This window comes from Periplaneta americana, chromosome 8 (genome assembly GCF_040183065.1).
Source record: "Periplaneta americana isolate PAMFEO1 chromosome 8, P.americana_PAMFEO1_priV1, whole genome shotgun sequence".
In the NCBI taxonomy this organism is placed as follows: Eukaryota; Metazoa; Arthropoda; class Insecta; order Blattodea; family Blattidae; genus Periplaneta; species Periplaneta americana.
Window position 1 is genome coordinate 18,812,051 of NC_091124.1, and position 12,469 is coordinate 18,824,519.

At 37.3% G+C, this 12,469-nt stretch overlaps 1 protein-coding gene across 8 annotated transcripts in view; it reads right to left on the bottom strand.

Annotated features, from left to right (window-relative positions):
• pyd (zonula occludens-like protein polychaetoid) overlaps nt 1–12,469 on the bottom strand; it is a 793,103-nt gene that overhangs the window by 111,129 nt on the left and 669,505 nt on the right. For all 8 annotated transcript variants that reach the window (XM_069832498.1, XM_069832496.1, XM_069832497.1 and 5 more), the window contains one exon: nt 1,510–1,697. In XM_069832498.1, the coding sequence (XP_069688599.1) occupies nt 1,510–1,697 (188 nt within the window). The remainder of the gene's footprint in view (nt 1–1,509; nt 1,698–12,469) is intronic.

Here is a 12,469-nt window from a genome sequence, read left to right on the forward strand (position 1 = left end):
GATTCACACAGAATAAAAAATTTATATTTACAACACTGCAATTTTTTTTTTTTAAGTCATACCACACTCTACTAAAGTCCAATAAGCATGTAATATTAATTATGATAGTTGAAAGGAATATTCATATCCAAGAACACTTTTTCAGGGGAGTGCTAGAATTTGTTAATTTACAATTTCTTTGCATTGTATTTTTCTGGCAATAAACAATAATATAATAAATAAATATTAAGTTAGTAGTCCACGTGCACAATAATTAGGCCTATATTGTCCACAAATTCTATCAATGTCAATAAATACCAGATCACTATCTATGGCACAGAACATCTCGTTATTCATCATCTTTTACAATATCCACCTCGCGACAATGGAATTCCTTATCACAAAGTATTAGGGGCTGCAAGACAACAAACATTTTTTAAAAATAGCTTTTGACTGTTGGTCAGCATGCTGGCTTCCAGAGCCGGAGGTCCCGAGTTCGATTCTCGGGCTCGGCACTCGGTGAATTTTTCTTGAAGAAGAAGAATTCCCTGGGTGTCAAGAGTCTGGAAATTTGTGTAAATAATAATAATTATTTATTTATACTGGCAGAGTTAAGGCCATAGGTCTTCTCTTACACTCTACCAGGTCACAAAGTATTCAAGCAGTTAAAATTTTACAGAACAGAATACTAACATGTTACAAAGAGAAATAATAATAGCATAATAAAATGGACACTAAAGAACATGAGAATAATACCATAATAGAAAAAAAGAAAGTAAAATACATTGGAATATAGCAAAAGCAACTCATTTAGTACCAATGGTTAATATGTAAAACGTAAGGAAGAATATAACAAAATGGAATGTAATAAAATAATAAAAAAAGAAAGAAAATTAAATAAAATTCACAATAAAAGGCTATGATAATAAATTCGTCAGCTGATAAAGGGAACAAAAAGGGGAAAGAAATGAAAGAAATATATAGCCTATATTTTTACATAACTATCGCAGAGAAAAGGGCTTATAACTGAAAGGAATCTGACTCTGAAATGTGAGTGCCGGGTTAATATTAATTAACCAATCATCACAAATATAAAAATACATCAGGACTGTCGCTGGGCAGTAACCTGAACACACGTTTCAGCGTCACATTGTTGACAAGTAACTCCATCTGTTAGCACAACCATAAATATAGAGTTAACAACAACAAAATAGCTTAAAGGATAACCTTCTTAGCAATTCACTCTGTCGGCTAAGGCGCTTGCCTGCCGATCCCGAGTTGTGCTCGGGCGCAGGTTCGATTTCCGCTCGGGCTGATTACCTGGTTGGTTTTTTTCCGAGATTTTCTCCAACCGTAAGGCAAATGTCAGGTAATCTATGGCGAATCTTCGGCCTCATCTCGCTACCACCAATTCCATCGACGCTAAATGACCTAGTAGTTGATTCAGCGTCGTTAAATGACCAAGTTAAAAATAACAATAACAATGATAATAGCTGTACTACTATTGTAACGGGATAGCAGGAGACTCACCGTCCTTCTTCTTGCTCTTGGTAAGGCTGAGCTTGAGGGTCTGCGGCTCGGGGCACGCAGGTAGCACCACCCTGCGCCGCACCGCCAGCAGCACAGTGTTGCCGCTGTCCCGCAGCACCTGCACCGCCGTGCCGTACTCCACGTTCTCCAGCGACACGCCATTGGCGCTGATGATCCGATCGTTCACTCTGCAACAAACACCTCCAGCCACTTAGCAACACGATAACTTCCAACTTCTTGTCGGTGTATTGCGCAAGCGCCACAAAGTCCATGGCATGCACGTGTTAAATACTAAATGCCAGTCAGGAGCCGTCCATTTTCGACTTTTCCCTTTACTTCGTCGTAAAATTATGATTTGTTAATTTTTAATTAAGATATAAAATTGTGTTAATCCGTTCTATAGTTGAAAGTAGGAAATTACATGTTCGAATCTCTGAACTTTCACTTAAAAAAATAGTTGGTAACCCGAGATGATAATGATGACGATAACGATGTTTAAAGTGTCATCACTAGGAAACGGATTTATCGGTGTTAAAAAGAGAGATTTAGGACTTATAAATGCAATTGGGACTGCTAGCAATTTATATAGAATTAAAAATTAATAATTTTAATTTTATTAAAAAATTCAATTTTAGGATGTTCGGATCTCTGAACTTTCACTTAAACAATAGTTGGCAACCCGAGATGATAATGATGACGATAACGATGATTAAAGTGTCATCACTAGGAAACGGATTTCTCGGTGTTAAAAAGAGAGATTTATGACTTTATAAAATGCAATTAGGACTTCTAGCAATTTATATAGAAATAAAAATTAATAATTTTAATTTTATTGAAAAATTCAATTTTAGAATGTTCGAATCTCTAAACTTTCACTTAAAAATAGTTGGCAACCCGAGGTGATAATGATGACGATAACGATGATTAAAGTGTCATCGCTAGGAAACGGATTTCTCGGTGTTAAAAAGAGAGATTTATGACTTTATAAAATGCAATTAGGACTTCTAGCAATTTATATAGAATTAAAAATTAATAGTTTTAATTTTATTAAAAAATTCAATTCTAGGATGTTCGAATCTCTAAACTTTCACTTAAAAAATAGTTGGCAACCCGAGATGATAATGATGACGATAACGATAATTAAAGTGTCATCGCTAGGAAACGGATTTATCGGTGCTAAAAAGAGAGATTTAGGACTTATAAATGCAATTAGGACTTCTAGCATTTTATATAAAATTAACAATTAATAATTTTAATTTAAGGTAAAAAAATTCATTTTAGGTAAAATTTATATAAGTTACTTTAGAATTGGTGTTAACAATTAGTGCTAATGAACTGAAGACTCAAATTCTATCAGCGAAAGAGACTGGTTTCTGATTCATCAATTTCATTTCGCAAAACGGAGGTGCATTGTTGCGAAAACTAATTTGTAAGCTCTCGCCTAACCTGTATAACCTACCACCCCTTTTATTATAGAATGGACTTTTCTAAACGAACTTCGGCTCCAGGAAATTAGGTAGAATCTTCTTCCCTGCCCTTCTAAGACTAATATGGAACGAATTTGCCAGACCAGTATTTTTCTGTAAGAGATTTTTTTAAATAGCACTTCTGTAGTTTTTTGGGCATTTTTTTGCAATTTAAGTACTGCTATTTTTATTTTAAATATATGGAAAATATTAAAAAGGCGCTTTTTTAGGCATTTATATGATTTCAGGTCCTATAGAATTTTAAAAGGGGGATCCTGTGTACATGAAACGTAGAGATATTGGAATAACGTACGTCTAGGACGTAGCAAACAAAATAGGTACGGAACTAGAAATCCGTTCCTTAGTCATCAGTAGGGGGCGGATGTTGATGACGTAAATATCTAATTAAAATTATCATTAAAATACCCTTAAACTAATGGAAAAATGACATAGAATTAAAAGGAAATTACATTTAAATATTATTCACAGTACTCCCACTATAACTTCTTAAAAATTAGTCACCTTGTTTCAATGACTGCCCTGCAAATCTCGGATAGAGGAGGCAACTTCCTGGAATTTGGCTAAGATGAAGGAAAAGAACATGCAACAAAATGAAGGTTTTAAGGAAAAACTATAGATTTTAATGAGGGTTTACAATGTGTTTCAATCAGGGATGGTCCATGTCAGTTACTTCATTCTCCATCTCTTTCTCCTTTCGCGCTTCACTTTTGTTACCAGATCTTCCAGACGAGGGAGTGTGAATGATAAAACAAATTGTGGGCGCAGCGTGCATTCTTGCAATCTTTGTGTTACAAATACTGTCTACTACAGTAGACATCCCTTCCGAACTATGTTGAGGACACAACGTCCTGTCCAGGACATGGTGAAAGTTTCCCCCCTTCCAAACAAATTCTAAAGACACCCTTGTACCGACAAAAGACCAATAGCGCTCAAAGTTCTCACTTAAACTAAGCTGTTGTCAAGCATTTTATATTACTTCCGTTGTGTGAAGTGAAGCCTTCAGTGGAATGAGGGATGGCCTTTAGAGTCTATAAAACTCAAACTTCACTGTTATTCACTTATTCAGTAGGTAATTTTACTACTGACCCATTTGGTTAGAAAATGATTTAACAGACTTATCGGTAAAGAAGAAAGTAAAATGCATTCCAAATGATTTGAAAGTTCTTCAAAATACAGTAGAACTTGGTTATAACGACATCCAAGGGACCTTGAAAATTATGTTGTTATAAACGAATGTCGTAGTAACCGAGATTCATATTATCAGTCTAGTGAGGTGGAAAATGAAAAATAATAAACATAATTAGGCTTATTTTAGATTTATGCATTCACTTTTAAGCATACCATGAACACAAAATACATGTACAATTATAAATACAGTGTTCTGTATTAAAACAGTTTGTTCATTACTCACCAAACTTATTTACTGAGGAGTGAAGTAATCAGTCATTTTACTCTGTTGTCTCCTACTTGCCCAATATACACTTTCTAAATTAAATTCTATGTTCATTATTTCAGTTGCAATTTCACTGCTCCCCCCCCCCCAGCTTCATAGAACATGTTCACAATTCTAATGGCTTGTATAGTGTCAATCACATCTTTTAGCGGCCATACTGCGTTAAAGTGCATGCACTTAGTGAAAACTTCCTGTCGAAACTGACCGCATGCAGGTACCATTAATACCGCATGAATTCGGGCAGGTTACAATGGGATGGGGAATCTGCCAGCATTCCAGAGGTCTATAATAGAAGGGGACAGTAAAAGATTTGCCAGATTTCAGAAAAATATTTCTTAAAATACTTTGGTTCTTAGAAAATTGTATTCCTAATTGATGTTGATAATGACGTTATATGCGAGGTAGACGCATATACGTTTGTCGTATTAAGCAAGGTAGAAAAGCATATGAAGAGTTCACGGGAAAAACGATGAATGTCACAGTTTTCTTAAGGTTAATGTCATTATCCAATTCAATGGATCACTGCGAAATTTAATGTTGTTCTTATGAAAAATGGTAAAAAGGAGAATTACCACCACGAATACAGTAATCCTTTCCTTTATTTTGTATAGAAACAGCACTACATCTTGCAGTTATAGACTCAATGAGATCATTATCTAATCCTTAACAGAAATGTGACATTCATCGTTTTTCCCGCGAACTCTTCATATGTCTTATGGGGAATTAGTTGGGACCACAGAATATTTGACGTTATAGGCGAGGTGTCGCACAAAACGAGGTCGCTATAACCAAGTTCTACTGTATTAAAAATTACCAAAAAATGCCGGAAAAACTGCAGGGTGTTTAAAAAATACGGGACATAATTTCAGATATGTATTTCCCACATGTAGACAATCAAAATAGTTCATTACAACATGTGTCCGGAAATGCTTTATTTCCGAGTTATGGCCTTCACAACATTGAAATTCACCGGAACGTTTTTCTTTCCGCAGGTCGTTGCCGTCAAAGGAGACATTAAAAGGGCACTCTGACAGTTCATTCCGAGGCGAAGGTTACATTCAGTGTTGTGTAGGCGTTAGACTGTGCGACATGTATTCAAATCAAGAGCTGGCAGAGATACACTTCATGTACGGTAAGGCGGACGGCAATGCTGCGCTGGCTCGTCGTTTGTACCAGGAGAGGTACCCACAGCGACAATGTCCAGATCGAAAGACATTTGTACGTCTCCATTACCGTCTATGCGAGTATGGAAAATTGAACTCTCCTGGTTTGGGAAGGGGACGACCAAGATCTACAACTCCAGAAGTACAGGAGGAGATTCTGGAGGCTGTGAACATGACTCCTTCTATCAGCACACGAAGGGTAGCGTTGCAAGTCAATGTTCCTCATACGACTGTCTGGAGACTGTTGAAAGAGTACGTATCAATTGTATCCTTATCATTTGCAACGTGTACAGGACCTGTCACCAGCAGATTACCTTGCACGAGTTAGGTTCTGTCAGTGGTTCTTGCAGCAGTGTGGTGTAAATCCGAACTTTCCTGCCTTAGTATTATTTACAGATGAAGCACAGTTCACACGAGATGGCATAACAAATTTCCACAATCAGCATGTATGGGCGTATGAAAACCCACGTGCAACTGTTCCATCTCATCACCAGGTGCGGTTCTCCCTCAACATGTGGGCCGGTATCATTGATGATCGATTAGTTGGACCCCATGTACTTGTAAACAGACTTACGGGGCAGGCGTACACAAACTTCCTGGAAAACACCATACCTCATGTTTTAGAAGACACTCCACTGATCAATCGTCAACACATTCACTTCTTGCATGATGGCGCTCCTCCACACTTCAGTCGTACGGCTCGCCGGTACTTGGATCGAAGGTTTCCTGATCGATGGATAGGTAGAGGTGGCCCAATTGCTTGGCCTCCACGTTCACCTGATCTGAACCCTCTCGATTTCTATTTGTGGGGCCATTTAAAATCATTGGTTTATTCGTCTCCGGTGCCTGATTTGGAATCCCTTCTGAATCGAATTGTGGCATGTTCTGAGGACATACGCAATACTCCTGGAGTTTGGGATCGTGTTCGCAGGTCAATGAGACATCGATGTGAGGTCTGTATTCAAGCAGGAGGTGGACATTTTGAACATCTTCTGTAATGACAACGACCTGAGGAAAGAAAAACGTTCCGGTGAATTTCAATGTTGTGAAGGCCATAACTCGGAAATGAAGCATTTCCGGACACATGTTGTAATGAACTATTTAGATTGTCTACATGTGGGAAATACATACCTGAAATTATGCCCCGTATTTTTGAAACACCCTGTATAAAAATGGCCTATTTGTTAGAAAACGTCAAAAATGCAATATAAGAAATTACTTTTTTACGCTGATATTAACATAGAAAGGATTTGTATAATTAATAGGCATCGTCCTAATGTGAAAAATAAGAAGATGACTTTTCATCAACATCCGCCCCCTAGTCATCAGTCATCATAATACACGAATGAATGACAAAATAAATAAATAAACAACAAATAACACGTAAAGAATATACATTTCAAAGCGTTAAAACACTTTATAACAAAAGGTGACGTCTATCTTCTGTAATCACTGTGGCTCAAAAGGGTTAAAATGGGCGACAGAAAAGCGTGACGGTGGAAGGGAACGCCTCTCGACCGCTTGCGCCGCGCAGCTCTCCATTGTTCTCAGGACGAGGCAGGGCTGAGCATACATCACGAGAGCGAGCGCCCTCGAACCCCACTGGAGGGATTTTAAATTTAAAACCACTTCATTGCAGATCCGGGCGGGCGAGGGGCTCATTACGTTTAATTAAGGGTGATCATTTATGGCAGGGCACAGTCATTCGCACGCAGCACTACGAGGGTGTGCAGGGTGAAAACTTTAATTATTTTCTCCCCATCCCCCGCGCCGTGGCGTGATAGTTCCTAATTATTGCGTCATGGTGGCGCGCTCAACTAGCGCTCCACGCGATGGTGCTTGGAAGCAACAGCCAGAATCTCCGCTTTTATTTCTTTGCAGTCGAATTAAAATACTTCTTCAGCTAGGTTGTGGCTGGATTATAAAAACACGGCACGGTGTGTAGTGATACAACACTTCTTAAATCTCCTCGTCTTCACGTAATTTTTTTATATCTTCCTCTATCTTCGCTTACTCTTCTTCGTCATTATAATCAGCTTTAAAGTACATCTACACGGTTCAATTTTCCATGCGCGTAAGCATGCAATCTGGGGAGAATACTGAAAGAATCGAGCTGAAAACGCACGTTCAATTAAGATGTATGTAGATTTTGTGTCTATATGGAACGCCGTGTTCAACATCGTCTTCACTGTGTATATATACAGAGTGATTCACGAGGATTTACTACCACTTACGGAACATATTTCCGAAGACATTTTGCGCAAAATATGTCGTATAAACATGGGTCCTATTCTCAATATTTTCAGAGTTACACTAATTTGAAATTGTTTGTAAAATACCTTTTTTTCTTTAGTTTTAACAGTAAAAGAATATTACAGACAGAGAATGAACTATTCAGAAGTATCATTTTTACCTTATTCCATTCCATCTTATTCCATCCAATTCCATCCTATCTCATTCTACCGTATCCCATCCATTCTGTCCTACTGTAGGATATACCGTGTTATTCTATCCTTTCCCACCATATCCCATTCTACCGCCCCATGCTATTCTACCGTATTATACCCCATCCTATTCTACTCCATCCTGTCTTATTCTACCCTATTCCACCTTATCCTATTCTACTCCATCCTATCCTATTCTGCCCTCTTCCATTAAATTTTATTGCAGGCTACCTTATTCCATCCCATCCTATTGCATCCTATTCCATTAAATCCTATTCTATTCCATCCTATCTTATTGCAGGCTACCTTAATCCATCCCATCCTATCCTATTCTACCCTATCCTACTCCATCCTATTCTGTTCTACTCTCTTCCATCTCATTTTGTTGTAGGCTACCTTATTCCATCCCATCCTATTTTACTCCATTCTATCCTATTCTACCCTATTCCATCCCATCCTATTGCACCCTATTCCATATCCTATTCTACTCCATCCTATCCTATTCTACCCAATTCCATCCCATCCTATTGTAGGCTACCTTATTCCATCCCGTCCTATTGCACCCTATTCCATCTCATCCTATTCTACTCCATCCTATCCTATTCTACCCTATTCCATCCCATCCTATTGTAGGCTACCTTATTCCATCCCATCCTATTGCACCCTAGTCCATCCCATCCTATTCTACTCCATCCTATCCTATTATACCCTATTCCATCCCATCCTATCCTATTGTAGACTAACTTATTCCATCCCATCTTATTGCACCCTATTCCATCCCATCCTATTCTACTCCATCCTATCCTATTCTACCCTATTCCATCCCATCCTACCCTATTGTAGACTACCTTATTCCATCCCATCCTATTGCACCCTATTCTATCTCAACCTAGTCTACTCCATCCTATCCTATTCTACCCTATTCCATCCCATCCTATCCTATTGTAGACTACCTTATTCCATCCCATCCTATTGCACCCTATTCCATCCCATCCTATTCTACTCCATCCTATCCTATTCTACCCTATTCCATCCCATCCTATCCTATTGTAGACTACCTTATTCCATCCCATCCTATTGCACCCTATTCCATCCCATCCTATTGCACCCTATTCCATCCCATCCTATTCTACTCCATCCTATCCTATTCTACCCTATTCCATCCCATCCTACCCTATTGTAGACTACCTTATTCCATCCCATCCTATTGCACCCTATTCCATCCTATCCTATTCTACCTTATTCCATCCCATCCTATTGTAGGCTACCTTATTCCATTCCATCTTATTGCACCCTATTCCATCCCATCCTATTCTACTCCATCCTATCCTATTCTACCCTATTCCATACCATCCTATTGTAGGCTACCTTATTCCATCCCATCTTATTGCACCCTATTCCATCCCATCCTACTCCATCCCAACCCTTCTTCCCTATCTACCGTATCTCATTTAATCTCATTCTACCGTATCCCATCCCAGCCTATCCTGTTCTATCTATCCTATGCTATCCTATTCTATACTATCTAGTTTATTCAAACCTTCATCTACTCTCCCCATTCCTCCTTAACTAATATCATATCCTTCCTATAAGAACTTACTATACCATCCTACCCTATCTTCCCTTTTTCTGCCACATTCCATTATAACCTGATTTAGCTAGTCGTCACAACAGCAGACACAGGCGCGGTCTTGAACACGAAAGGTGTCAAATTCTGCGTCGTAACTTACAAAACGTGTTTGGTTCTACACAATCTCCTGTCAAGTAGCTGCCTGGAAGAGCGATGCTGCTCAGACACCTGCTACCTGATATCGCGCCGTTTCGCGCACTGAATTTCACAGGATATGCCTCGTTCTCTCTAACAAGGAACCCTCATCCAAATGAGGCGCTCAGAATACAAGTGGTGCAAGTCCAAAAATTAAACATTAGCTACTTTAAGGTTTAATAGCTGCACAGTGTAAGATCTTTCTAAACTAATAATAAAATGAATCTATTATTTAATGGTTTGGCAGTACATGGTAGCACTTTACCAGAACACTGAAACATATTGATATTTTCTCAGAAGATGAGTGAAGCAAGTCCTATGTTTATGAAAGTTTGAAATAGAAAAGAAAAATAATTGGCTTCTTTTTAGTGCAGTAAATTTCAGTTCACTACGATAATGTAACGAAGTCTTTCTGAAAGCGGGGGGGGGGGGGGGAGATAGCATTCTTTTTAGTACGATAGATAAATTTCACTTCACTGTATACGAAAGTCTGAAATCAAAAAAAAAAAAAATAATAATAACTGGCTTCCTTTTAGTGCAGTTAATTTCAGTTCACTACGATAATGTAACGAAAGTCTTTCTGAAAGCGGGGGGGGGGGAGATAGCGTTCTTTTTAGTACGATAGATAAATTTCACTTCACTGTATACGAAAGTCTGAAATCGAAAAAAAAAAAATAATAATAATAACTGGCTTCCTTTTAGTGCAGTTAATTTCAGTTCACTACAATAATGTAACGAAAGTCTTTCTGAAAGCCGGGGGGGGGGGGGAGATAGCGTTCTTTTTAGCACGGTAGATAAATTTCACTTCACTAGATACGAAAGTTTGAAATCGAAAAAAAAAAAAAAAAAAATAATAATAATAATAATAATAATAATAATAATAATAATAATAATAATAACTGGCTTCCTTTTAGTGCAGTTAATTTCAGTTCACTACAATAATGTAACGAAAGTCTTTCTGAAAGCCGGGGGGGGGGGGAGATAGCGTTCTTTTTAGCACGGTAGATAAATTTCACTTCACTAGATACGAAAGTTTGAAATCGAAAAAAAAAATAATAATAATAATAATAATAATAATAATAACTGGCTTCCTTTTAGTGCAGTTAATTTCAGTTCACTACGATAATGTAACGAAGTCTTTCTGAAAGCGGGGGAGGGGGGAGATAGCATTCTTTTTAGTACGATAGATAAATTTCACTTCACTGTATACGAAAGTCTGAAATCGAAAAAAAAAATAAATAATAATAATAACTGGCTTCCTTTTAGTGCAGTTAATTTCAGTTCACTACAATAATGTAACGAAAGTCTTTCTGAAAGCCGGGGGGGGGGGGGGAGATAGCGTTCTTTTTAGTACGGTAGATAAATTTCACTTCACTAGATACGAAAGTTTGAAATCGAAAAAAAAAATAAATAAAAAAATAATAATAACAATAATAATAATAATAATAATAATAATAATAACTGGCTTCCTTTTAGTGCAGTTAATTTCAGTTCACTACGATAATGTAACAAAAGTCTTTCTGAAAGCGGGGGGGGGGGGGAGATAGCGTTCTTTTTAGTACGATAGATAAATTTCACTTCACTATATACGAAAGTCTGAAATCGAAAAAAAAATAAAATAAAATAATAATAATAATAATAATAATAATAATAATAACTGGCTTCCTTTTAGTGCAGTTAATTTCAGTTCACTACAATAATGTAACGAAAGTCTTTCTGAAAGCGGGGGAGGGGGGAAATAGCGTTCTTTTTAGTACGGTAGATAAATTTCATTTCACTATATACGAAAGTTTGAAATCGAAAAAAAAAAATAAATAATAATAATAATAATAATACTAACCGGCTTCCTTTTAGTGCAGTAAATTTCAGTTCACTACGATAATGTAACGAAAGTCTTTCTGAAAGCGGGGGGGGGGGAGATAGGGTTCTTTTTAGTACGGTAGATAAATTTCATTTCACTATATACGAAAGTTTGAAATCGAAAAAAAAATAACATAATAATAATAATAATAATAATAATAATAATAATAATAATAATAATAATAATAATAATAATAATAATAATAATAACCGGCTTCCTTTTAATTTCTGTTCACTACGATAATTTAACGAAGTCTTTCTTTAAGCGACCAAAATTTTTCCTTTCAGGACAGTAGATTCCTGTTCATTACAACAATACAGCGAAAGTCTTTCCGAAAGCGACCAAAAATGTTTCTTCTTTGCAGCGCACCAAATTTAAGTGCAATGCTATAATAGAACGAAAGTCTCGACAATTTACGCATCAAACCTGCGGAAACAAACTTAGAAAATAGTCGTTCTAGCTTTCTTTTATAGAGCACTTCCTTTATTTTTCGTTTAGAAAGTCTGCGATAACGTCAAACGAAATGAGCGTTGACACTAATCTCCCCGCGAATCTCAGCCAAAATGTTATATACACACGGCGACGTTCTACCAAGCAACATTTTCTCCAGTCTCTTACCACCCACAAAGACGTGAACGGCAGTCGCTTGTAGCTCGTATTACGATGTTCTTGTTAATTTATGTCACAGATTTCGCATGCTGCATGTCATCTTGGTTTGTCTTTTACTATAATGCCCTCCTACGTTACCCTATACGCCGGTAATCCAATTTGTGAGTAGATCATAAAC